This window comes from Heterodontus francisci, chromosome 18 (genome assembly GCF_036365525.1).
Source record: "Heterodontus francisci isolate sHetFra1 chromosome 18, sHetFra1.hap1, whole genome shotgun sequence".
NCBI classification, from domain to species: domain Eukaryota; kingdom Metazoa; phylum Chordata; class Chondrichthyes; order Heterodontiformes; family Heterodontidae; genus Heterodontus; species Heterodontus francisci.
This window is the reverse complement of record NC_090388.1, coordinates 64,496,602-64,520,178: the sequence shown is the minus strand read 5'-3', so window position 1 is coordinate 64,520,178 and position 23,577 is coordinate 64,496,602. Positions and strand designations below refer to the sequence as shown.

Sequence of the window (23,577 nt, the reverse complement as noted above, 5' to 3'; positions counted from 1 at the left end):
CGCTGGAGCTGTGAGGCTGCAGTGCTAACCACTGCGCCAATGCTGTTTATGGGACCTTGCCTTGTGCAAATTGACTGCCATGTTTCAAACATTCCAACAGTGACTTCATTGGCTGTAAAGCGCTTCAGGACGTTCTGAGGTCGTGAAAGGTGCCATATAAATGCTGATATTCCTAATGTACAGGGGATGATTGACAGTACTCATATGCCTAATTTTTCTTTTGGGCCTCCTTATCTCGAGAGACAATGGATACGCGCCTGGAGGTGGTCAGTGGTTTGTGAAGCAGCGCCTGGAGTGGCTATAAAGGCCAATTCTGGAGTGACAGGCTCTTCCACAGGTGCTGCAGAGAAATTTGTTTGTTGGGGCTGTTGCACAGTTGGCTCTCCCCTTGCGCCTCTGTCTTTTTTCCTGCCAACTACTAAGTCTCTTCGACTCGCCACAATTTAGCCCTGTCTTTATGGCTGCCCGCCAGCTCTGGCGAATGCTGGCAACTGACTCCCACGACTTGTGATCAATGTCACAGGATTTCATGTCGCGTTTGCAGACGTCTTTATAACGGAGACATGGACGGCCGGTGGGTCTGATACCAGTGGCGAGCTCGCTGTACAATGTGTCTTTGGGGATCCTGCCATCTTCCATGCGGCTCACATGGCCAAGCCATCTCAAGCGCCGCTGACTCAGTAGTGTGTATAAGCTGGGGATGTTGGCCGCTTCAAGGACTTCGGTGTTGGAGATATAGTCCTGCCACCTGATGCCAAGTATTCTCCGAAGGCAGCGAAGATGGAATGAATTGAGACGTCGCTCTTGGCTGGCATACGTTGTCCAGGCCTCGCTGCCGTAGAGCAAGGTACTGAGGACACAGGCCTGATACACTCGGACTTTTGTGTTCCGTGTCAGTGCGCCATTTTCCCACACTCTCTTGGCCAGTCTGGACATAGCAGTGGAAGCCTTACCCATGCGCTTGTTGATTTCTGCATCTAGAGACAGGTTACTGGTGATAGTTGAGCCTAGGTAGGTGAACTCTTGAACCACTTCCAGAGCGTGGTCGCCAATATTGATGGATGGAGCATTTCTGACATCCTGCCCCATGATGTTCGTTTTCTTGAGGCTGATGGTTAGGCCAAATTCATTGCAGGCAGACGCAAACCTGTCGATGAGACTCTGCAGGCATTCTTCAGTGTGAGATGTTAAAGCAGCATCGTCAGCAAAGAGGAGTTCTCTGATGAGGACTTTCCGTACTTTGGACTTCGCTCTAAGACGGGCAAGGTTGAACAACCTGCCCCCTGATCTTGTGTGGAGGAAAATTCCTTCTTCAGAGGATTTGAACGCATGTAAGATAACTCATATGCCTAATATATGCCCATAATATAGTGAACAGAAAGATGTCTACTCCTCCAAAATACAAGCACCCTGTTATGCTCCTGGAGGACCAAGGATGACACTCACAGCAGGCACAGACATAAAATTGATACAAATAGGCTGACGCAGCCGTCAGGGTCATTATTGAGTATACATTTGGCATCTTGAACAGTGCGTCAGCTATCTGAACAGATTTGGGAGTACATTAAAATACAACAATCTACAATGGTTCCAGAATCATATTTGTCCACTGTATGCTCTGCAAATTTGCTTTACAAAAATATCTTGACCAAAGAGGATGAGAAAGAGTAGGAGGGCAATCCCGAAACAGAATACCGACAGCGATGGTGAGGATGCAGGCCTCGGAATACCAGTGCCACTATGATGACTGATGCACCAGGTGCTCATCCAAGATACATTTGGCTCAGTGCTTGAACTGCCTCTTTGAGGAACCCTTCTGTCTGAATATACCAAACCACCATGTCAATGCTGTCTTCTGGACTGGCACAGTGACCGTTCTTTGCTATTCTGTTACATTACTCAAATCACAAGGTCCTTCTCAGTGCAGAATACAAATCGTGTGCAGCTAATTGGTTTTCTACTTTGTGCAATGTATCAGTGATGTCAGTGTGTTTTCCCATAGCAGTTCCCCATAGGACTGGCAGATTCTGTCCATTGTCTCATGCCTAACCAATTACTTATAATTGATTTGCCTGAGGAAGGAGTACGTGTACTGGCAGGCTTCAGGCTTTCAGCCAATTAGTATTTGGGTGACCCAATATCATTTTGGGTTAATTCTTAAAGTGGCCCTGCAACTGATTCAGCCACATCTCCTGGTGCCATGCCTGCCAGGTTCCACTTGCTTTCTGACACATCTAGGATCGCTTGAGCAGAATATACCCTAAGTGAATGGTCGGGAGCAGGAAAGTCAGTCAGGACAATATTGTCTCCCCTGCTATGTCAGGTCTGATATGTCATCACCTGGTTAACTCCTCTAGGTAGGGCTGTGTAGGGTCCTCCCTATCTTCGGGTCAAGCTAAAACCAATTGTAGAACCCGTACCACCATCTTAGCTAAGGTCAGCTAACCCAGCACAAACCAAGACTGAACCAGCGATCATCCTGGTTTGTATGACTTAGCTAAATAGAGCCCTTGGAGATAATAATACTAATTGAATCCATAATGGCTCTCAATGCCTCGTAATCACTTCTGAAGATGCATTGTTCTCTTTGTAATATATATATATTTTAGAATGTGGTATATTCCATTTTTGGCCTGTTTGTCTTAAGTGCCAGTCATCAATGCTACTATTGTGGATCCCAGTGTCATTACGTATTTGTTGCACATTTATCAGGAAGCCACTCTTAACTGATTTCTGTTCGTATGATAACCCAGACTGCACAGTTTTCTCTGTAGGGAAATTTGGATTCCACCTGACTTTATGAACAGTTGAGCAGGATTCTGCACTAATGTTGTTAAATCTTAATGAAATAGCTTTCACTGAACAGCAGGATGTTTGCATTGATATATTTACAAGTAAATATTACAAATACGATGTGCTTTTGGTTAATTTAATGTAGAGTCTAATGCAGTTTCTTCCCATTTTGTGACAGTTTTAGGTACATATATTAGGAGAGAGGTAGCTCACTGCAGACTCCGGTCTTGCCCACAACTGGAACTTGCTATGACTTTGCAAAACAAACTGCTCAGACAGTAGGTGAATGAAGGAATGTCCTGTGCCTTAAACATTTTGCTCCGTCATGAAAATGAGAGAAAAATGTGTACATCATCTTTGCTGTATTAAAGCAGTGTTATTTCTGGATGTGAGAACAACAGGGGCAGTGCAGCATTGGAATAGGACAACAGAGCTTTGTGGGATATGTCGAGCATTCTTTGTTCCAGTCCTACTCAGGCCCCCTCCCCCAACTCTTTTTCCGGTACATTGATGACTGTATCGGTGCCGTTTCCTGCTCCCGCCCCGAACTCGAAAACTTTATCAACTTTGCTTCCAATTTCCACCCTTCTCTCACCTTTACATGGTCCATCTCTGACACTTCCCTTCCCTTCCTCGACTTCTCTGTCTCCATCTCTGGGGATAGGTTGTCTACCAATATCCATTATAAGCCCACTGACTCCCACAGCTACCTCGACTACACTTCTTCACACCCTACCTCCTGTAAGGACTCCATTCCATTCTCCCAGTTTCTCCGTCTCCGACGCATCTGCTCTGATGATGCTACCTTCCATGACGGTGCTTCTGATATGACCTCCTTTTTCCTCAACCGAGGATTTCCCCCCACTGTGGTTGACAGGGCCCTCAACCGTGTCCGACCCATTCCCCGCACCTCTACCCTCACCCCTTCCCCTCCCTCCCAGAACCGTGACAGGGTTCCCCTTGTCCTCACTTTTCATCCCACCAGCCTCCATATCCAAAGGATCATCCTCCGCCATTTTCGCCACCTCCAGCGTGATGCCACTACCAGTCGCATCTTCCCCTCCCTTCCCCTGTCAGCATTCCGAAGGGATCGTTCCCTCCGCGACACCCTGGTCCACTCCTCCATTACCCCCACCACCTCGTCCCCGTCCCAGGGCACCTTCCCTTGCAATCGCAGGAGGTGTAATACCTGCCCATTTACCTCCTCTCTCCTCACTATCCCAGGCCCCAAACACTCCTTTCAGGTGAAGCAGCGATTTACTTGTACTTCTTTCAATGTAGTATACTGTATTCGCTGCTCACAGTGTGGTCTCCTCTACATTGGGGAGACCAAGCGCAGACTGGGTGACCGCTTTGCGGAACATCTCCGCTCAGTCCGCAAGCAGGACCCTGAGCTTCCGGTTGCTTGCCATTTCAACACTCCCCCCTGCTCTCATGCTCACATCTCTGTCCTGGGATTGCTGCAGTGTTCCAGTGAACATCAACGCAAGCTCGAGGAACAGCATCTCATCTACCGATTAGGCACACTACAGCCTGCCGGACTGAACATTGAGTTCAATAATTTCAGAGCATGACAGCCCCCCACTTTACTTTCATTTTTCGTTATTTTTTCTTCCTTTTTTTTTGCATTCCTTTTTACATTTTTTGCATTTATTTCATTTCATCTTAGTTTGTTCAGTTTGCTTACCCACTGTTTTTTTCAGGTTGTTTTTCTTCAGGTTTGCACTTGCTGATGTTCTATATTCAGTATATTCACACCTAATCTGTACTAATGCTTTGTCTTTCAAAACACCATTAACATATTGTTTGCCTTTGCTCTGTGACCTTTTGGTCAGCTATGTGGCCTGGTCCAATCTGCACCTTCTCCTTTGTTATCTCTTGCCCAACCCCCACCTCACTTGTTTATAATCTGTGACTTTTCTAATATTTGTCAGTTCCGAAGAAGGGTCACTGACCCAAAACGTTAACTCTGCTTCTCTTTCCACAGATGCTGCCAGACCTGCTGAGTGAATCCAGCATTTCTTGTTTTTGTTTCAGAGTTCAGACACCAACTCCTCATGTATGAGGTTCTCAATCCCAGTCATGCGTTTGCAGAGAGAGGTGCAAGACAGAGTTTGGATGCTCTTGTCTGCCAATGGGTGGAAAACCAATTGAGTGCTTCACTCTGAGTTGTTACTGCATTGATCATAGTGACTGGTTAAAGAGTGGCATTCTCAAGAGTCCTAGAAATTTCTGGCCTGCGCCAAGGAATATTGCACTGGGCAGTCAGTGTTGAAAATCATCAATTTAAAATTGTCACTAAGAGAGTGAAGAGAGGGTTTAAGAGAAATCTGTTTACACAAAGGGTCACTGAAGTGTGGACACTGGAACTTGTCGAGGCAGAGATTGTTGCAGCTTTTAAGAGGAAATTTGATAAATAAAGTAGAGGAATATCCTGTTCTTTGCAGAGAGAGAAGGACAATGGGATTAATTTTGGATCACTCTAGCAAAGAACCAGTATGGACATTGTGTTGAATGTCCTCTTCCTTTTTCAGTAAACATCTGTAGTTTTCCTTTGGCTTTAGTTGCCACTTTGTCTTGAGAGGTGGATGTCTGAGTATGGACATCTTGCGATGCTTTACAAAGAGATTTTCCAAGTTCCTGAGAGAGAAGGACATTGGATGTATCTGGAATGTGTGGGTTAATTAGGTTTGCCTAATGATGTGCCATAAAGAATCCAGTTTTGCTGGAGCTTGCCTGATTATTATGGAGTTGGAAGGATTTTTCATGGCTTTTTCTAGAAATTGGCCATTGCATTTTTTATTGGATTACTTACAGTTGGGGAGGGTGATGTACATGTTTGTAATGTCGAGTAGCATGGTCTTTCCTTGTCTTACTGCCCTATTCTTAAGAGCTATATCCAGGTTATTTTGCAAAATAATTACTTCCAGATATTCAGTCAGTAATTTCATCTCATTTCAATTGACTTGCCATTGGAGGCTTAACTTGCAAAGGTTGTAAAACAGCAAGTGCAATTTGTTAGGAAATTCCTTTCTTTGGTTTGTCAGAAACTGGTGTTACCAATCAGATAAAAGATGAAGTACTCAAAATCCAAATATCACACTTCATATGTGGTTCAGTGGCAGCACCTTCACCTGTGAGTTAGAATGATGTGGGTTCAAGACCCATTCCAGAGACTGAGCATGTAATCTAGGTTGACACTCCCAGTGCAGCACTGAGGGAGTGCTGCACTGTTGGAGGTGCTGTCATTTGAATGACATTTTTCTTTTATATTCATTCCTGGGCTGTGAGCATCACTGGTATGGCCAGCATTTATTGCCCATTTCTAACTGCCCTTGAGAAGGTGGTGGTGTGTCACCTTCTTAAACTGCTGCAGTCCATGTGGTATAGGTACACCCACAGTGCTGTTAGGAAGGGAGTTCCAGGATTTTGACCCAGTGATAGGGAAGGAACGATGATATAGTTCCAAGTCAGGATGGTGTGTGGCTTGGAGGGGAACTTGCAGGTGATGGTATTTCCATGCATCTGTGGCCCTTGTCCTTCTATATGGTAGAGGTCGTGAGTTTGGAACATGCTATCGAAGGAAGTTTGGAAATCGCTGCAATGTATCTTGTATATGGTACACACTGCTGTCGCTGTGCATGGGTGGTTGATGGATTGAATGTTTAAGGTGGTGGGGGGGGAATGCTACTGGAGCTGCACTCATCCAAGTGGAGAGTATTCTATCACTTCTCACCTGTGCCTTGTAGATGGTGGACAGGCTTCAGGGAGTTATGAGGTGAGTTAGTCACTGCAGAATTTCCAGCCTCTGACCTGCTCTTGTAGCCACAGTATTTATGTGGCTGGTCCAGTTAAGTTTCTGGTCAATGGTAACCCCCAGGAGCTCGATGGTGGGGATTCAGCGATGGTAATGCTGTTGAATGTCAAGGGACAGTGGTTAGATTCTCTCTTGTTGGAAATGGTCATTGCCTGGCACTTGTGTGGTGTGAATGTCACTTGCCACTTATCAGCCCAAGCCTGATTTTAAAACAGGTCCCCATCTGCCCCCTCAGATGCACGTAAATATCTCTTGGCACTGTTTCAAAGAGCAGGGAAATTCTACCCAGGCCAATGTTTTTCTATCAACCAACATCACTAAAATAGATTATCTGGCCATTATCACATTGTTTGTGGGAACTTCCTGTGCACAAATTGGCTGCATTGCAACAGTGACTGCACTTCAAAAGCACTTAAACTGCAAAGCGCTTTTGGACATTCTGAGGTCACAATAGGTACTGTATATATTGTTTAAAGCGGTTTGCTTTTATTATTTAGTTTTTGACATACAGCACATCCTGCTTGATGCAACAAGCACAGTGGCCTCTTCTACTACATTTGTGCTGGAGTCTTCAATGTTTTGTTCCGAATTCCATTTCTCCAGAATTGACAGTTATATACGATATGTTTTTGCCCTGAAGTCGTAGTTCCTCTCTGTGGTTATGCTATCAAGTAAGCATCAACTGACCTTTCTCCATTTTGTGGCAAACCATGCACATGTTCAGTACTTGTTAAATGAGGTCTTTTCAAATACAGTGTAGCACTCAGTTGAATCATTCAGCACAGGAATCAACCTTTTCTTAAAGGTTTGAACATTGAAAATTCCTAATTCAATACTTCCTTGCAGAAAAGTTGATGAAAAAAATGTATTCTTTTTCGCCTGCTGTCCTTGGCATATAAGCAAAGAGATAATAGAGATTTCTTTATTGATTTTGTGTGTGAGTTGATTGTATTTTTCCTCAATATGAATTGCTTCCCTCGCTCAATTAAGGGTCCAACTAGAAATACACTATTAAGAGCATGTGGACCTCAGCATTGTAAATGATGACTCTCCTTCATACTGTGTCCTTGCCTCTTTTGTACCTGGTATAAGGCTTGTGATGCTTACTTGCGATTTTCTTGTCATTGTGTCCCATTTTCAGGTTTGTCAAGGCTGGGGTTCATTGCAAATAGTGGACTGTGTTTGAAATAAATCAATGACTGGAATATTGAAGCCACTATGTATTCTGGAAACTTTTTGCACATGGTAAAAAAAGTAGTCTGTTGTTTTTCACTTTTTTGTCTTCAAGTATATGCTGTGCTAATGTTGTAAAGATCAGAATGTTTACATGTTAGTATTCTCTCAAAATCTTGCATGTAATCAGCATTGGCCGTTCATCTTTTTTTTATTCTTTCATGGGATGTGAGTATCACTGGCAAAGCCAGCATTTGTTGCCCATCCCTAATTGCCCTTGAGAAGCTGGCGGTGAGCTGCCTTTCTGAACTGCTGCTGTCCATCTGGTGTGGGTACACCCAGAGTGCTGTTAGGAAGGGAGTTACAGGTTTTTGACCTGGCAACAGTAAAGGAACAGCGATATAATTCCAAGTCAGGATGGTGTGTGTCTTGGAGGGGAACTTTAGGTGGTGGTGTTCCCATATGTCTCTTGTCCTTGTCCTTCTAGTTGGTAGAGGTCACATGTTTGGAAGGTGAATTGCTGCAGTGAATCTTGTAGATGGGACACACTGCTGCGACTGTGTGGGTGGTTGAGGGAGTGAATGTTTAAGATGGTGGATTCGGTAACGATCAAGTGGGCTGCTTTGTCCTGGATAGTGTTGAGCTTCTTGAGTGTTGTTGGAGCTGCATTCATCCAGACAAGTGGAAAGTATCTCATCATACTCCTGACTTGTGCCTTGTCGATGGTGGACAGGCTTTGGGGAGACAGGCAGTGAGTTAATAGCCACAGAATTCCCAGCCTCTGACCTACTCTTGTAGCCACAGCATTATATCGCTGCTCCAGTCAAGTTTCTGGTCACTGGTAACCCCAGGATTTTGATGGTGAGGGATTCAGTGATGGTCATGCCGTTGCATGTCAAGGGGAGATGGCTAGATTCTCTCTTGTTAGAGATGGTTGTCCCTGGCACTTGGTTTGGCACGAATGTTACTTACCACTTTTCAGCCCAAGCCTGAAACTTGCCCAGATCTGCTGCACGCAGACACGGACTGCTTCAGTATCTGAGGAGTCGTGAATGTTACTGAATTCTGTGCAATCATCAGTGAACATGCCCTCATGATAGTGGGAAGGTCATTAATGAGGCAGCTGAAAATGGTTGGGCCTAGGACACTACCCTAAGGACTCCTGCAGTGATGTCCTGGGACTGACATGTTTGGCCTCCAAAAATCACAGCATCTTCCTTTGTACTAGGCATGACTCCAACCAGTGAAAATTAGTCCCCCAATTTCTATTGACATCAATTTTGCTAGGGCTGCTTGATTCCATATTCAGTCAAATGCTGCCTTGATGTCAGGAGCAATCACTCCCACCTCACCTCTGGAATTTAACTCTTTTGTCCATGTTTGGACCAAGGCTGTAACGTGATCTTGAGCCAAGTGGTCCTGTCAGAACCCAAACTGAGCATCAGTGAGCAGGTAAGTGCTGCTTGATAACACTGTCAGTGACACCTTCCATCACTTTGCTGATGATCGAGAGTAGACTGATGGGGTGGGAATTAGCTGGATTGGATCTGCCCTCCTTTTTATGACAGGACATACCTGGGCTATTTTCCACATTGTCAAGTAGATTCCAGTGTTGTAGCTATACTGGAACAGCTTGGCCAAGGGTGCAGCTAGTACTGGAGCATAAGTTTTCAGTACTACTGCCGGGACGTTGTCAGGGCCTATAGCCTCTCTTGTATCCAGTGCCTTTAGCCGTTTCTTGATATCACATGGAGTGAATCGAATTGGCTGAAGACTGGCATCTGTTATGTTGGGGAGCTCAGGAAGAGGCCGAGATGGATCATCCACTCGGCACTTCCGGCTGAAGATGGTTGCAAATGCTTCAGCCTTTTCTTTCGAACTGACATACCCGGTTCTCCCATCATTGAGAATGGGGATGATCATGGAGACTCCTCCTCCAGTTAGTTGTTTAATTGCCCACCACCATTCATGACTGGATGTAGCAGGATTGCAGAGCTTTGATCTGATCCATTAGTTGTCTCTGTCTATTGCATTCTCCTTCTGCTGTTTATCATGCATGTAGTCCTGTGTTGTTGCCTTACCAGGTTGGCACCTCATTTTTAGGTATGCCTGGTGCTGCTCCTGGCATGCATGCCTGCACGCCTCATTGAACCAGGGTTGATCCTCCAGCTTGGTGGTAATGTGGTAGAGTGAGGGATAAGCCAGGCCATGAGATTACAGATTGTGGTTGAATACAGTTCTGCTGCTGCTGATGGCCCACAGCACTTCATGGATGCCCAGTTTTGAGCTGCTAGGTCTGCTTTGAATCTATCCCATTTAGCAAGATGGTAGTGCCACATAACACGATGGTGGGTATCCTCAATGTGAAGACAGGGCTTCGTCTTCACAAGGTCTTTGTGGTGGTCACTCATACCAATACTGTCATGGGCAGATGCATCTGCGAATGGTAGATTGGTGAGGACGAGTTCAAGCAAGATTTTCCCCCTTGTTGGTTCATGTCTAACAAACTTGATTGAATTTTTCGAAGAGGTGACTAGATGTGTAGATGAGGGTAAAGCAGTTGATACGTCTACATGGACTTCAGTAAGGCTTTTGATAAGGTCCCGCATGGGTGATTGGTTAAGAAGGTAAGAGCCCATGAGATCCAGGGCAATTTGGCAAATTGGATCCAAAATTGGCTTAGTGGCAGGAGGTGATGGTCAAATGTTGTTTTTGCGATTGGAAGCCTGTGACCAGTGATGTGCCATAGGGATCGGAGCTGGGACCCTTGCTGTTTGTAGTGTACATTAATGATTTAGATGTGAATATAGGAGGTATGATCAGTAAGTTCACAGATGGCACGAAGATTGGTGGTGTCGTAAATAGTGAGGAGGAAAGCCTTCGATTACAGGACGATATAGATGGGCTGGTAGGATGGGCAGAGCAGTGGCAAATGGAATTTAATCCTGCGAAGTGTGAGGTGATGCATTTTTGGAGGACTAACAAGGCAAGGGAATATACAATGGATGGCAGGACCCTAGGAAGTACAGAGGGACCTTGGTGTATTTGTCCATAGATCACTGAAGGCAGCAGCCCAGGTAGATAAGGTGGTTAGGAAGGCATATGGGATACTTGCCTTTATTAGCCGAGGCGCAGAATATAAGAGCAGGGAGGTCATGATGGAGCTGTATAAAATGCTAGTTAGGCCACAGCTGGAGTACTGTGTACAGTTCTGGTCATCGCACTATAGGAAGGATGTGATTGCACTGGAGAGGGTGCAGAGGAGATTCACCAGGATGTTGCCTGGGCTGGAGCATTTCAGCTATGAAGAGAGACTGGATAGGCTAGGCTTGTTTTCCTTACAGCAGAAAAGGCTGAGGGGGAACCTGATTGAGGTAGACAAAACTATGAGGGGTATAGATCAGGTAGTTAGGAAGAAACTTTTTCCCTTCGCGGAGGTGTCAGTAACCAAGGGGGCATAGATTTAAGGTAAAGGGCAGGAGGTTTAAAGGGGATTTGAGGAAGACTTTTTTCACCCAGAGGGTGGTTGGAAACTGGAACATACTGCCTGAAGGGGTGGTAGAGGCAGGAACCCTCACAACATTTGAGAAGTATTTAGATGAGCACTTGAAACGCCATAGCATACAAGGCTATTAGAATAGATAGGTGCTTGATGGCTGGCACGGACATGATGGGCCGAAGGGCCTGTCTCTGTGACGTATAACTCTATGACCTACTGCAGGCCCAGTCTGGCAGCTATGTCCTTCAAGACTCAGCCAGCTTGGTCAGTAGTGGTGCTACTGAGCCACGTTTGGTGATGAGCATTTAAGTTGCTTACCCAGAGTACATTCTGTCGCCTTACAACCCTCAGTGCTTCTTCCAAGTGGTGTTCAACATTGAGAAGTACTGATTCATCTGCTGAGGGAAGGCAGTAGGTGGTAATCAGCAGGAGATTTCCTTGCCCATGTTTGACCTGACACCATGAGACTTCATGGGGTGTGGAGTTAATGTTGAAGACTCCCAGGGCATCTCCCTCCCGACTGTATACCACTGTGCCATCACCTCTCGTGGGTCTGTCCTGCCGCTTAGGCCGGATGTACTCACGGATGGTGATGGAGGAGTCTGGGACATTATGGCTGTAAGCTATGAATCAATGATTATGAGTATATCAGGATGTTGTTTGATTAGTCTGTGGGGCAGTTCTCCCAATTTTGGCACAAGTCCCCAGATGTTGGTAAGGAGGATTTTGCCGTGTCGACTGGGTTGTTGCCATTTCCAGTGCTTCGGTCAATGCCGGGTGGTCCATTAGACTTTATTCTTATTCAACTGTTCTGTAGCAGTTTGGTACAACTTTGTGGCTTGCTAGGCCATTTCAGAGGGCTGTCAAGATTCAACATTGCTGTGGATCTGGAGTCACATGTAGGCCAGACCCAGTAAGGACGGCAGATTTCCTTCCCAACAGGACATTAGTGAACCAGATAGGTTTTTACAACAATCTAGTAGTTTCACCATCACTGAGACTAGCTTTTTAATCCATATTTATGAATTAATTGAATTTAAATTTCACCAGCTGTGGGGTGGGGTGGGGGGAGTGGGGCAGAGCATGAGTTGGGGCCTCTGAATTGCTAGTCTAGTAACATTATCACTACGCAACTGTCCTTTAAATAGAACATTGGCCTGTTAGAAAATGGTTATTATTCACGTTTTTTCTTCGAATGATTCTCCAGATATCAAAATCTTCTGAGGTCACAAAAGTTGTATATATTATTTAAAATGTGTTGGCTTTATCATTTAGTTTTTGGCATACAGCACATTTTGCTTGATGCAACAAGCACAGTGACCTATTGCACAACAGTTGTGCTCCTTCCATTTCTCCAGAATTAACAATTTTATATGATAAGTTTTTGCCCTTAAGTCATAGTTCCTCTCTGTAAGCATCAACTGACTATTCAGCAATTAACCTTTCTCCATTTTGTGGCAAACCATGCACATGTTCAGTACTTGTTAAATGAGGTCTTTTCAAATACAGTGTAGCACTCAGTTGAATCATTCAGCACAGGAATCAACCTTTTCTTAAAAGGTTTGAACATTGAAAATTCCTCATTCAATACTTCTTTGCAAAAAAGTTGATGAAAAAAATGTATTCTTTCTTGCCTGCTGCCCTTGGCATACAAGCAAAGAGATAATAGAGATTTCTTTACTGATTTTGTGTGTGAGTTGATTGTATTTTTCCTCAATATGAATTGCTCCCATAGCAAAATTAAGGGTCCAACGAGAAATACACTATTAAGAGCATGTGGACCTCAGCATTGTAAATGATGACTCTCCGACATACTGTGTCCTTGCCTCTTTTGTACCTGGTATAAGGCTTGTGATGCTTACGTGTGATTTTCTTGTCATTGTGTCCCATTTTCAGGTTGTCAAGGCTGGGGTTCATTGCACAAATTGAACTGTGTTTGAAATAAATAAATGACTGAACTGAATATTGAGGCCACTATGTATTCTGGAAACCTTTTACACATGGTTAAAAAAAAGTAATCTGTGTTGTTTTTCACTTTTTTGTCTTCAAGTATATGCTGTGCTAATGTTGTAATGATCAGAATGTTTACATGTTAGTATTCTCTCAAAATCTTGCATGTAATGAGCATTGGCCCTTCCTGTAAGGAGAACACTAGTCTATTAGAAACTGGTTATTAATTGTGCTTTTTCAACAATTTTGATTCCTGCAGAATAATTCTAAGGTATTTTACCAGGTCTTTCTTCTAGTATTTGATATTCCACAATGTTTCTCATTGTTTTGGGATCCACATGATTGTGGAACAGCAGGTTTATTGGCTGAAAAATGCTTAGAGACATCCTGAGGTCATGAAAGGTGTGTTATAAACACAAATCTTTCTTGTTTGAATATCAAATTTCAAATAGACAAGATGATAGGGGTTGATTTTACTGACCTTGGTTCCTGGGCCTTGGGATTTTCAGGTCCTCCCTGGTTGCCCAGAGTTGAGTTTGCACATATTTTGCAAGCCTAGCGGTCTCATGCAAAAGAGGTAGACCGGGATGTTCCTAGCCCTCACGCATCAACTTTCTCTTGTTGACTGGGCACCCATTTTCAGAAGAACCCAAAGAAGAAATTGGGCCTTGCACCTGAGGTGACCCCTGAGTTTGACAGATTTGAGGGGGCTGAGCATCAAAGCTGAAAAGCATGTGCTGTATTTTTTTTCCTGTACACCAAGGTTCATGACTGGGCCAGGAAGTGGCTGCTATACAACATCCAGAGTGCCCTGAGCCCCCATGTTAAAGCATGTGGACAGAAAATACCAGCACCCATTTGCTTGGGTGGGCACAGAGCACTTCAGCTGTGCTGCCTCAGTCCAGTACCAGGAATGGGCGGGTGGGGGGGAGGGGGGGGGGGGTGGGGTGGTGGGGGGAGGAGAGGGCTAGTAAAATCAGCCTATTTTAAAATTTTAACAGCATTTTGGAGACAACATTGTGCTATTGGGTCTATTTTTAACTGAAAACCATAAGCATAACTCATTACTTATGACAGCTTATACTCAAAATCATTTTTGTTCGTTCAGAGAGGAATTGAAAATTCTTTTCTAGTTGAGAGATCATTCTTATAGACTGGCCATTCACAATATTCTGAAGTGAAGGATGCAGATAAATGAAAGCTCTGTTTCTCAGCATGGAACATAATGAATATTTTGCATCTTATGGTTCTGCAGCTTTATCAATCATGTCAGTTTACAGTTAACTCAAAGAGCAGCAGTTTGCAGCACTAAAGCCTGAACAAAGTTTCCTAAAAGGTGCCTAATGTTTTACATGTTCAAAAAAAGGGGATTCCTGTTGTTTGATTTACCAAAGGCATCAGTTTTGATGTTGGGTGGGGAGGGTTTGATCTGTCCAGCAAAAGCTGCCAAACAGGTCAGCCTTCACAAGTCTACAGGTGTCGCCCATGGTTCATTTGGTAGCATTTTCACCTTTGAGCCAGAATGTTATGGGTTCAAGTCCCGCTCCAGGGACTTGAGCACAAAAGTCAAGGCAGACACTCCAGTTTAGTACTATGGGAGTGCTGCACTGTCATCCTTCAGATGAGATATTAAACCGAAGCCTCTCAGGTGGAGGTAAAAGATCCCATGGTACTATTTCAAAGAAGAGAAAGAGAATTATTCATGGTGTCCTGGCCAATATGTATCCCTCAATTAACATTAAAAAAAGTCTATCTAGGCATTATCAGGTCGTTTTTTGTAGGAGGTTTCTATGCTCAAATTGGCTCCTATGTTTCCTATATTAGCACAGTGACTAAACTTCAGAAGTACCTCATTGGTTATAAGCACTTTGGGATGTCAAAAGGGTGTTATATAAATGCAAGTCTTTTCTTTCTGACAAGAGTATACCTGAGTGGAAAGAAAACCTCGCATAGATACAGCACTTCTCACATCCTCACCACTACCCAAAGCACTTTCGAGCTAATTAAATACTTTTGGAGCATAGTCAATGTGGTGGTGCAGAAAACGTGATAGTCGATTTGTGCACAGCATGATCCCACAAAGAGCAATGAGATAAAGACCAGATAATATGTTTTAGTAATATTGGTTGAGGGATAAATATTGGACTGGACTCTGGGGAGACCTTCCCTGCTGTTCGAAGAGCAGACGGGGCCTCGGTTTAACCTGCCTTGGTCAACATTGTCATGAGGTAGGCTGTCATATTGGGAACCTGAAAATATTCTGCCCACCTGCAGAAAACATTACAAAGTGCCAGCACATGCTGAAATACATCAAGGTCACAGAACAAGGAGTTTATCTAATATCACCACATTTGGGTTTGTGATACCCTCTTTATTGGCTGTCTGACATACTTTAAAACCTATGTCTTTGTCCAAGTTACATGGCCTAATATCTTCTTCTTTGACTTAGTGTCACATTTGATCTTATTACTTTCCTGTAATAATCTCGGGATTACTCCCTGTGCCACGTGTCAGTGAGGCTAGAAAGAGAAAGATAGTGCAGCTAAACACGTGGCTGAACAGCTGGTGCAGGAGGGAGGGTTTCAGATATCTGGATCATTGGGATCTCTTCTGGGACAGGTGGGACCTGTACAAGAAGGACAGGTTGCATCTAAACTGGAGGGGCACAAATATCCTGGCTGCGAGGTTTGCTAACATCACTCAGGAGGGTTTAAACTAGTGTGGCAGGGGGGTGGGAACCAGAGCAGTAGGACAGCAGGTGAAATAACCGAGGGGGAACTAGTAAATAAGGCCAGTAAGACCAAGAGGAAGAGAAGGCAGGGAGATGCTGCTGAGCACAGCGGGACATGTGGACTGAAGTGCATTTGTTTCAATGCGAGTATAACAGGTAAGGCAGATGAACTTGGAGCTTGGATTAGTACTTGGAACTATGATGTTGTTGCTATTACAGAGACTTGGTTGAGGGAAGGACAGGATTGGAAGCTAAATGTTCTGGGATTTAGAAGCTTCAGGTGGGATAGAGGGGGATGTAAAAGGGGTGGGGGAGTTGCATTACTGGTTAAGGAGAATATCACAGCTGTACTGCGGGAGGGCACCTTGGAGGGGTCATGCAGCAAGGCAATATGGGTGGAGCTCAGGAATAGGAAGGATGCAGTCACGATGTTGGGGGTTTACTACAGGCCTCCCAACAGCCAGCGGGAGGTACAGGAGCAGATATGTCGACAGATTTTGGAAAGATGTAAAGGTAACGGGGCTGTAGTGGTGGGTGATTTTAACTTCCCCTATATTGACTGGGACTCACTTAGTGCTAGGGGCTTGGATCGGGCAGAGTTTGTAAGGAGCATCCAGGAGGGCTTCTTGAAACAATTATGCAGATAGTCCAACTAGGGAAGGGGCCGGACTGGACCTGGTATTGGGGAATGAGCCTGGGCAGGTGGTTGAGGTTTCAGTAGGGGAGCATTTCAGGAACAGTGACCATAATTCCATAAGTTTTAAGGTACTTGTGGATAAGGAAAGGAGTAGTCCTTGGGTGAAGGTGCTAAATTGGGGGAAGGCTAATTATAACAATATTAGGCAGGAACTGAAGAATTTAGATTGGGGGCGGCTGTTTGAGGGTAAATCAACACCTGACATGTGGGAGTCTTTCCAACGGCAGTTGATTAGAATCCAGGACCAGCATGTTTCTGTGAGGAAGAAGGATAAGTTTGGCAAGTTTCGGGAACCTTGGATAACGCGGGATATTGTGAGCCTAGTCAAAAAGAAAAAGGAAGCATTCGTAAGGGCTGGAAGGCTGGGAACAGACTAAGCCCTTGAGGAATATAAAGACAGTAGGAAGGAAATTAAGCAAGGAGTCAGGAGGGCTAAAAGGGGTCATGAAAAGTCATTGGCAAACAGGATTAAGGAAAGTCCCAAGGCCTTTTATACGTATATAAAGAGCAAGAGGGTAACCAGGGAAAGGGTTGGCCCACTCAAGGACAGAGGAGGGAATCTATGTGTGGAGACAGAGGAAATGGGCGAGGTACTAAATGAGTACTTTGCATCAGTATTCACCAAAGAGAAGGACTGGGTGGATGATGAGCCTAGGGAAGGGAGTGTAGATAGTCTGGGTCATGTCGTTATCAAAAAGGAGGAGGTGTTGGGCGTCTTGCAAAGCATTAAGGTAGATAAGTCCCCAGGGCCTGATGGGATCTACCCCAGAATACTGAGGGAGGCAAAGGAAGAAATTGCTGGGGCCTTGACAGAAATCTTTGTATCCTCATTGGCTACAGGTGAGGTCCCAGAGCACTGGAGAATAGCCAACGTTGTTCCTTTGTTTAAGAAGGGTAGCAAGGATAATCCAGGAAATTATAGGCCGGTGAGCCTTACGTCAGTGGTAGGGAAATTATTAGAGAGGATTCTTCGGGACAGGATTTACTCCCATTTGGAAACAAACAAACTTATTAGCGAGAGGCAGCATGGTTTTGTAAAGGGGAGGTCGTGTCTCACTAACTTGATTGAGTTTTTTGAGGAAGTGACAAAGATGATTGATGAAGGAAGGGCAGTGGATGTTGTATATATGGACTTCAGTAAAGCCTTTGACAAGGTCCCTCATGGCAGACTGGTACAAAAGGTGAAGTCACACAGGATCAGAGGTGAGCTGGCAAGATGGATACAGAACTAGCTCTGTCATAGAAGACAGAGGGTATCAGTAGATGGGTGTTTTTCTGAATGGAGGGATGTGACTAGTGGTGTTCTGCAGGGATCAGTGCTGGGACCTTTGCTGTTTATAGTATATATAAATGAGCTGGAGGAAAATGTAGCTGGTCTGATGATTAAGTTTGCGGACGACACAAAGGTTGGTGGAGTTGCGGATAGCGATGAGGATTGTCAGAGGATACAGCAGGATATAGATCGGTTGAAGACTTGGATAGAGACATGGCAGATGGAGTTTAATCTGGACAAATGTGAGGTAATGCATTTTGGAAGGTCTAATGCAGGTGGGAAATATACAGTAAATGGCAGAACCCTTAGGAGTATTGACAGGCAGAGAGATCTGGGCGTACACGTCCACAGGCCACTGAAAGTGGCAATGCAGGTGGATAAGGTAGTCAAGAAGGCATATGGCATGCTTGCCTTCATCGGTCGGGGCATTGAGTATAAAAATTGGCAAGTCGTGCTGCAGCTGTACAGAACTTTAGTTCGGCCACACTTATAATATTGCGTGCAATTCTGGTCGCCACACTACCAGAAGGACGTGAAGGCTTTGGAGAGGGTACAGTAGAGGTTTACCAGGATGTTGCCTAGTCTGGAGGGCATTAGCTATGAGGAGAGGTTAGATAAACTCGGATTGTTTTCACTGGAACGACGGAGGTGGAGTGGCGACATGATGGAGGTTTACAAAGTTATGAGCGGCATGGACAGAGTGGATAGTCAGAAGCTTTTTCCCGGGGTGGAAGAGTCAGTTACTAGTGGACATCGGTTTAAGGTGCGAGGGGCAAAGTTTAGAGGGGATGTCCGAGGCAAGTTCTTTACACAGAGGGTGGTGAGTGCCTGGAACCTGCTGCCGGGGGAGGTGGTGGAAGCAGGTACGATAGCGACGTTTAAGAGGCATCTTGACAAATACATGAATAGGATGGGAATAGAGGGATATGGACCCCAGAAGTGCAGAAGGTTTTAGTTTAGACAGGCATCAAGATTGGCGCAGGCTTGGAGGGCCGAATGGCCTGTTCCTGTGTTGTACTGTTCTTTGTTCTGTGAATTACATGGAATTTTACACAGAAATAGGCCATTCAGCCCAACAGATCTATGATGGTGGTGCTCCACTCAAGCATTCTGTTACCTTACTGCTTACTCTGTTATGAAGTCCTGTGACGTTGATCACAAGTCGTGGGATTCAGTTGCCAGCCTTCGCCAGAGCTGGCAGGCACCCATAAAGGCGGGGCTAAAGAGTGGCGAGTCGAAGAGACTTAGCAGTTGGCAGGAAAAAAGTCAGAAGCGCAAGGACAGAGCCAACTGCATAATTGCCCTGTCAACCAATTTTATCTGCAGCACCTGTGGAAGAGTCTGCCACTCCAGGCACTGCTTCACAAACCACTGACCACCTCCAGGCGCTTACCCATTGTCTCTCAAGACAAGGAGGCCAAAGAAGAAGAGTCCGTTAAAGGCACTAAATATAAGTAAGTTGTTGCTTATCAGGGAGGATCTTCGATGAGATGTTAGGTCAGTCCTCGCTGTGTTAAAATAGAGTTTTTGCTTTCCCTTAGGACAAAATTTCCACGGTCTCTGAGTGATGAAATCATAATTCTGTTCTTTATAGAAGAGGCTTACAATTCTCCACACTTGCCACACAGAAGATTCTCTGCCCACCCTGATCACTGGATAAATGTATTCACATTAAGTATTGATTTATTGATCTGGATAATGCATTTGGCTGCATTAATGTTTGCATCATGCTAATGGATAATTTCATCGCACCAAACATTTCTGGTTAGATGCTGAAAAATATTATGAATTGGAGCAATCCTAACAGCGTTGTTCCTGAGCAGTGTGCAAAGCAATTGACCAGGTCAAAGGTGAACTGATAAAGTATATGAATAAGCCCTGCAAATGAAGAGGGTGTTTTATAGATATATGAATTAAGAATGGCTATGTTGGGCTAATCTTATACACTGAGTGATCTTGTTGATGAGGAGACTGTTTCTTACTATTTCATAGTTTACTACTTAAATGGTTAAGGAAATTCATTTGACAGTAACCAACTCTGCAAGTGTTTGAGTATATGAAAGAGCACTCTGGCAAAACAGTTGGTTCTTCACAAATAATGTATTTGTGCCCTGGATTGCAATAATAGTATAGATTTTGTTCATTATTGCAGACCCGTTGTGGTTTTTGTTCAGTTTTATTTCCTTTTATGTTACTAATAAGAAAAATATTGATCAAGTTCCTTCACTATTTGTCACAGCAGTTGAAGTATTTCAATGATTGGTGAGTTGAATCCTGAAATCCACGTATATCTAGTTCTGGGTTCTACCAGTTATTAACCCAGCCTGAGATTGTGAGCAGTGTGTCTCACAGAGGCACAAAGCTGGTCTCATTGTATTTGAGTTATGTCTGTCATCAAAAAGACTAGCATTCTTGCCTTCCCTACTGGATCGAGGTCGATGGTGTGTAATTTGCCTGGAGAGAGAGAAATTAAATGACTGTGAAAGAAAGAATTTATTTTTGGTTCTGGTATGAACCTCAACCTGCCAAAGTATTAAAGAACTGCTTTAATTATTGTATTTTTCCTTAATGAAATTATTGTGTTTAAATTTAAGTCTCCAGATTTACTATATAGACAGAGTGAAACACCCAAAATTAATTATAAATTGTCACACTGATAACTTGGAATTCTGTTCTGTTTCCTCCCTCAGGGTTGGTTTAGCCCTGGCCAGGTGTTTGTGCTGGATGAATACTGTTCCCGCTATGGGCTGCGAGGTTGTCATCGTCATCTCTGCTATCTCAAGGAGCTGATAGAACGTGCAGAAGGTGGCACAATGATCGATCCAACACTGCTGCATTACAGCTTCGCTTTCTGTGCCTCTCATGTCCATGGCAACAGGTGATTTTATAAACTAAAGCTCAATAGCAAAGACAAATGGTAGGGTGCCAAAAATGACAGAGCGATGTAGTTCTAAGAGCAGGAATGACTTGAGGTTCTTCAACCCCTTTATATCAGACTGACCATTCAACTGCTTGTTGCTGAGCAGTTGTGTGATTCAGATGTGATTAGTACGCAACTTTATTCTTTTATTCTTCATTTAAATTCCAGTGTGGATTGTGTAAGACTGCACCATGACAGCCATTAAGGAGAAGAAAGCAGTGATAGTAACCAGTAGCATATAACTGCAATATCTAATAGCCTGTTGACACAAACTGTCAAGGTTCACAGATGAAGGTTGGCTGAGGTACTGCAGACCAACCAGCATCATTGGAACTGTACCCCAGCAAGGAGGCTCAGGGCCTTTCGAGAGGAGCTGAGAAAATAGGTAGCAAAAGGCAATTTTTTGAAAAAACAGCAGGGAAACTGACATGTCAGGTACTCTGGATCAAACATGTACTTCTGAGAAACAAACATGAACAGAATTCATCGACATCTAGAACAAATTGTTTGCCTCTACTCTTTGTTACGGACTGATTAATTCAATTGAGTGATCTAAAGATATGGAGAAAAATAACTGAGCTCACTCTACTTTGCTCTATTCCCCACTTATAGTTGTACTTGTTTCGAATGTTAATATTTATTTTATTGACTGGTCGATAGATTCCTCAGTTCATTTTACCATGTTAAAGTCTGCAATGCTGATTCTCCATTCAGGTGCTCCCAGTGAAGAGCAGTGCTTGTAAGGAAGTGCTGACCAGGAAATTGTTGGCCTCTAGCCCCCAATTTACTGTTCACTTTGAATGAATGGAATTCCTTGTTCTGCCATCCCACTACTTACTGACCAGTGCGCACTGCACTTTCTGCTCCCCCTGCAGAGAGCACCCAAATCGATGATCAGCTATTTCTGCTTTAAACCCTTCCCACATTTCATCACCTGATCACTACTTCCTGATTTACTTCCTGTTTGTTCATGCTGTCTGGGTGGTTTCTTTATCATAGAACATAGAACATTACAGCGCAGTACAGGCCCTTCAGCCCTCGATGTTGCGCCGACCTGTGAAACCATCTGACCTACACTATTCCATTTTCATCCACATGTCTATCCAATGACCACTTAAATGCCCTTAAAGTTGGCGAGTCTACTACTGTTGCAGGCAGGGCGTTCCACGCCCCTACTACTCTCTGTGTAAAGAAACTACCTCTGACATCTGTCCTATATCTATCACCCCTCAACTTAAAGCTATGTCCCCTCGTGTTTGCCATCACCATCCGAGGAAAAAGGCTCTCACTATCCACCCTGTCCAACCCTCTGATTATCTTATATGTCTCTATTAAGTCACCTCTTCTCCTCCTTCTCTCTAACGAAAACAACCTCAAGTCTCTCAGCCTTTCCTCGTAAGACCTTCCCTCCATACCAGGCAACATCCTAGTAAATCTCCTCTGCACCCTTTCCAAAGCTTTCACATCCTTCCTATAATGCGGTGACCAGAACTGCACGCAATACTCCAGGTGCGGTCTCACCAGAGTTTTGTACAGCTGCAGCATGACCTCGTGGCTCCGAAACTCGATCCCCCTACTAATAAAAGCTAACACACCATATGCCTTCTTAACAGCCCTATTAACCTGGGTAGCAACCTTCAGGGATTTATGCACCTGGACACCAAGATCTCTCTGCTCATCTACAGTACCAAGAATCTTCCCATTAGCCCAGTATTCTGCAATCCTGTTACTCCTTCCGAAGTGAATCACCTCACACTTTTCCGCATTAAACTCCATTTGCCATCGCTCAGCCCAGCTCTGCAGCCTATCTATGTCCCTCTGTAACCTACAACATCCTTCGGCACTATCCACAACTCCACCGACCTTCGTGTCATCCGCAAATTTACTAACCCACCCTTCTACACCCTCATCCAGGTCATTTATAAAAATGACAAACAGCAGTGGCCCCAAAACAGATCCTTGCGGTACACCACTAGAAACTATACTCCAGGATGAACATTTACCATCAACCACCACCCTCTGTCTTCTTTCAGCTAGCCAATTTCTGATCCAAAGCACTAATTCACCTTCAATCCCATACTTCTGTATTTTCTGCAATAGCCTACCGTGGGGAACTTTATCAAACGCCTTACTGAAATCCATATAGACCACATCCACGGCTTTACCCTCATCCACCTGTTTGGTCACCTTGTCAAAAAACTCAATAAGGTTTGTGAGGCACGACCTACCCTTCACAAAACCGTGCTGACTATCTCTAATGAACTTATTCTTTTCAAGATGATTATAAATCCTATCTCTTATAACCTTTTCCAACATTTTACCCACAACCGAAGTAAGGCTCACAGGTCTATAATTACCAGGGCTGTCTCTACTCCCCTTCTTGAACAAGGGGACAACATTTGCTATCCTCCAGTCTTCCGGCACTATTCCTGTCGACAATGACATGAGTCTTCTTAGCCTTTTATTTTCATTTCTCTACACTTAGAAATATAAATCACACAAAACAAGAGAATACAGTGCAAAGCAACCTTGCAGGTTATCTACCATTGAGTTGTTTGGGATTAACCTTGAAGAATCTAAAGTTTGCATAAAACAAATGCACAATGATGCAAGTAGAGAAGGGAAATAAGCATTGACAGTATAAGATAAATAATAGGAAAACACATTGGGATGCAGGAGAGGGATATGGGGTATGAATGGATACTTCATTGAAACCAGCAGCAC

At 44.2% G+C, this 23,577-nt stretch overlaps 1 protein-coding gene across 2 annotated transcripts in view; it reads left to right on the top strand.

Annotated features, from left to right (window-relative positions):
• LOC137379688 (calcium-dependent secretion activator 2-like) overlaps positions 1–23,577 on the top strand; it is a 796,052-nt gene that overhangs the window by 531,821 nt on the left and 240,654 nt on the right. For both annotated transcript variants that reach the window (XM_068050896.1, XM_068050894.1), the window contains exon 13: positions 20,624–20,811. In XM_068050896.1, coding sequence (XP_067906997.1) covers positions 20,624–20,811 — 188 coding nt within the window. The remainder of the gene's footprint in view (positions 1–20,623; positions 20,812–23,577) is intronic.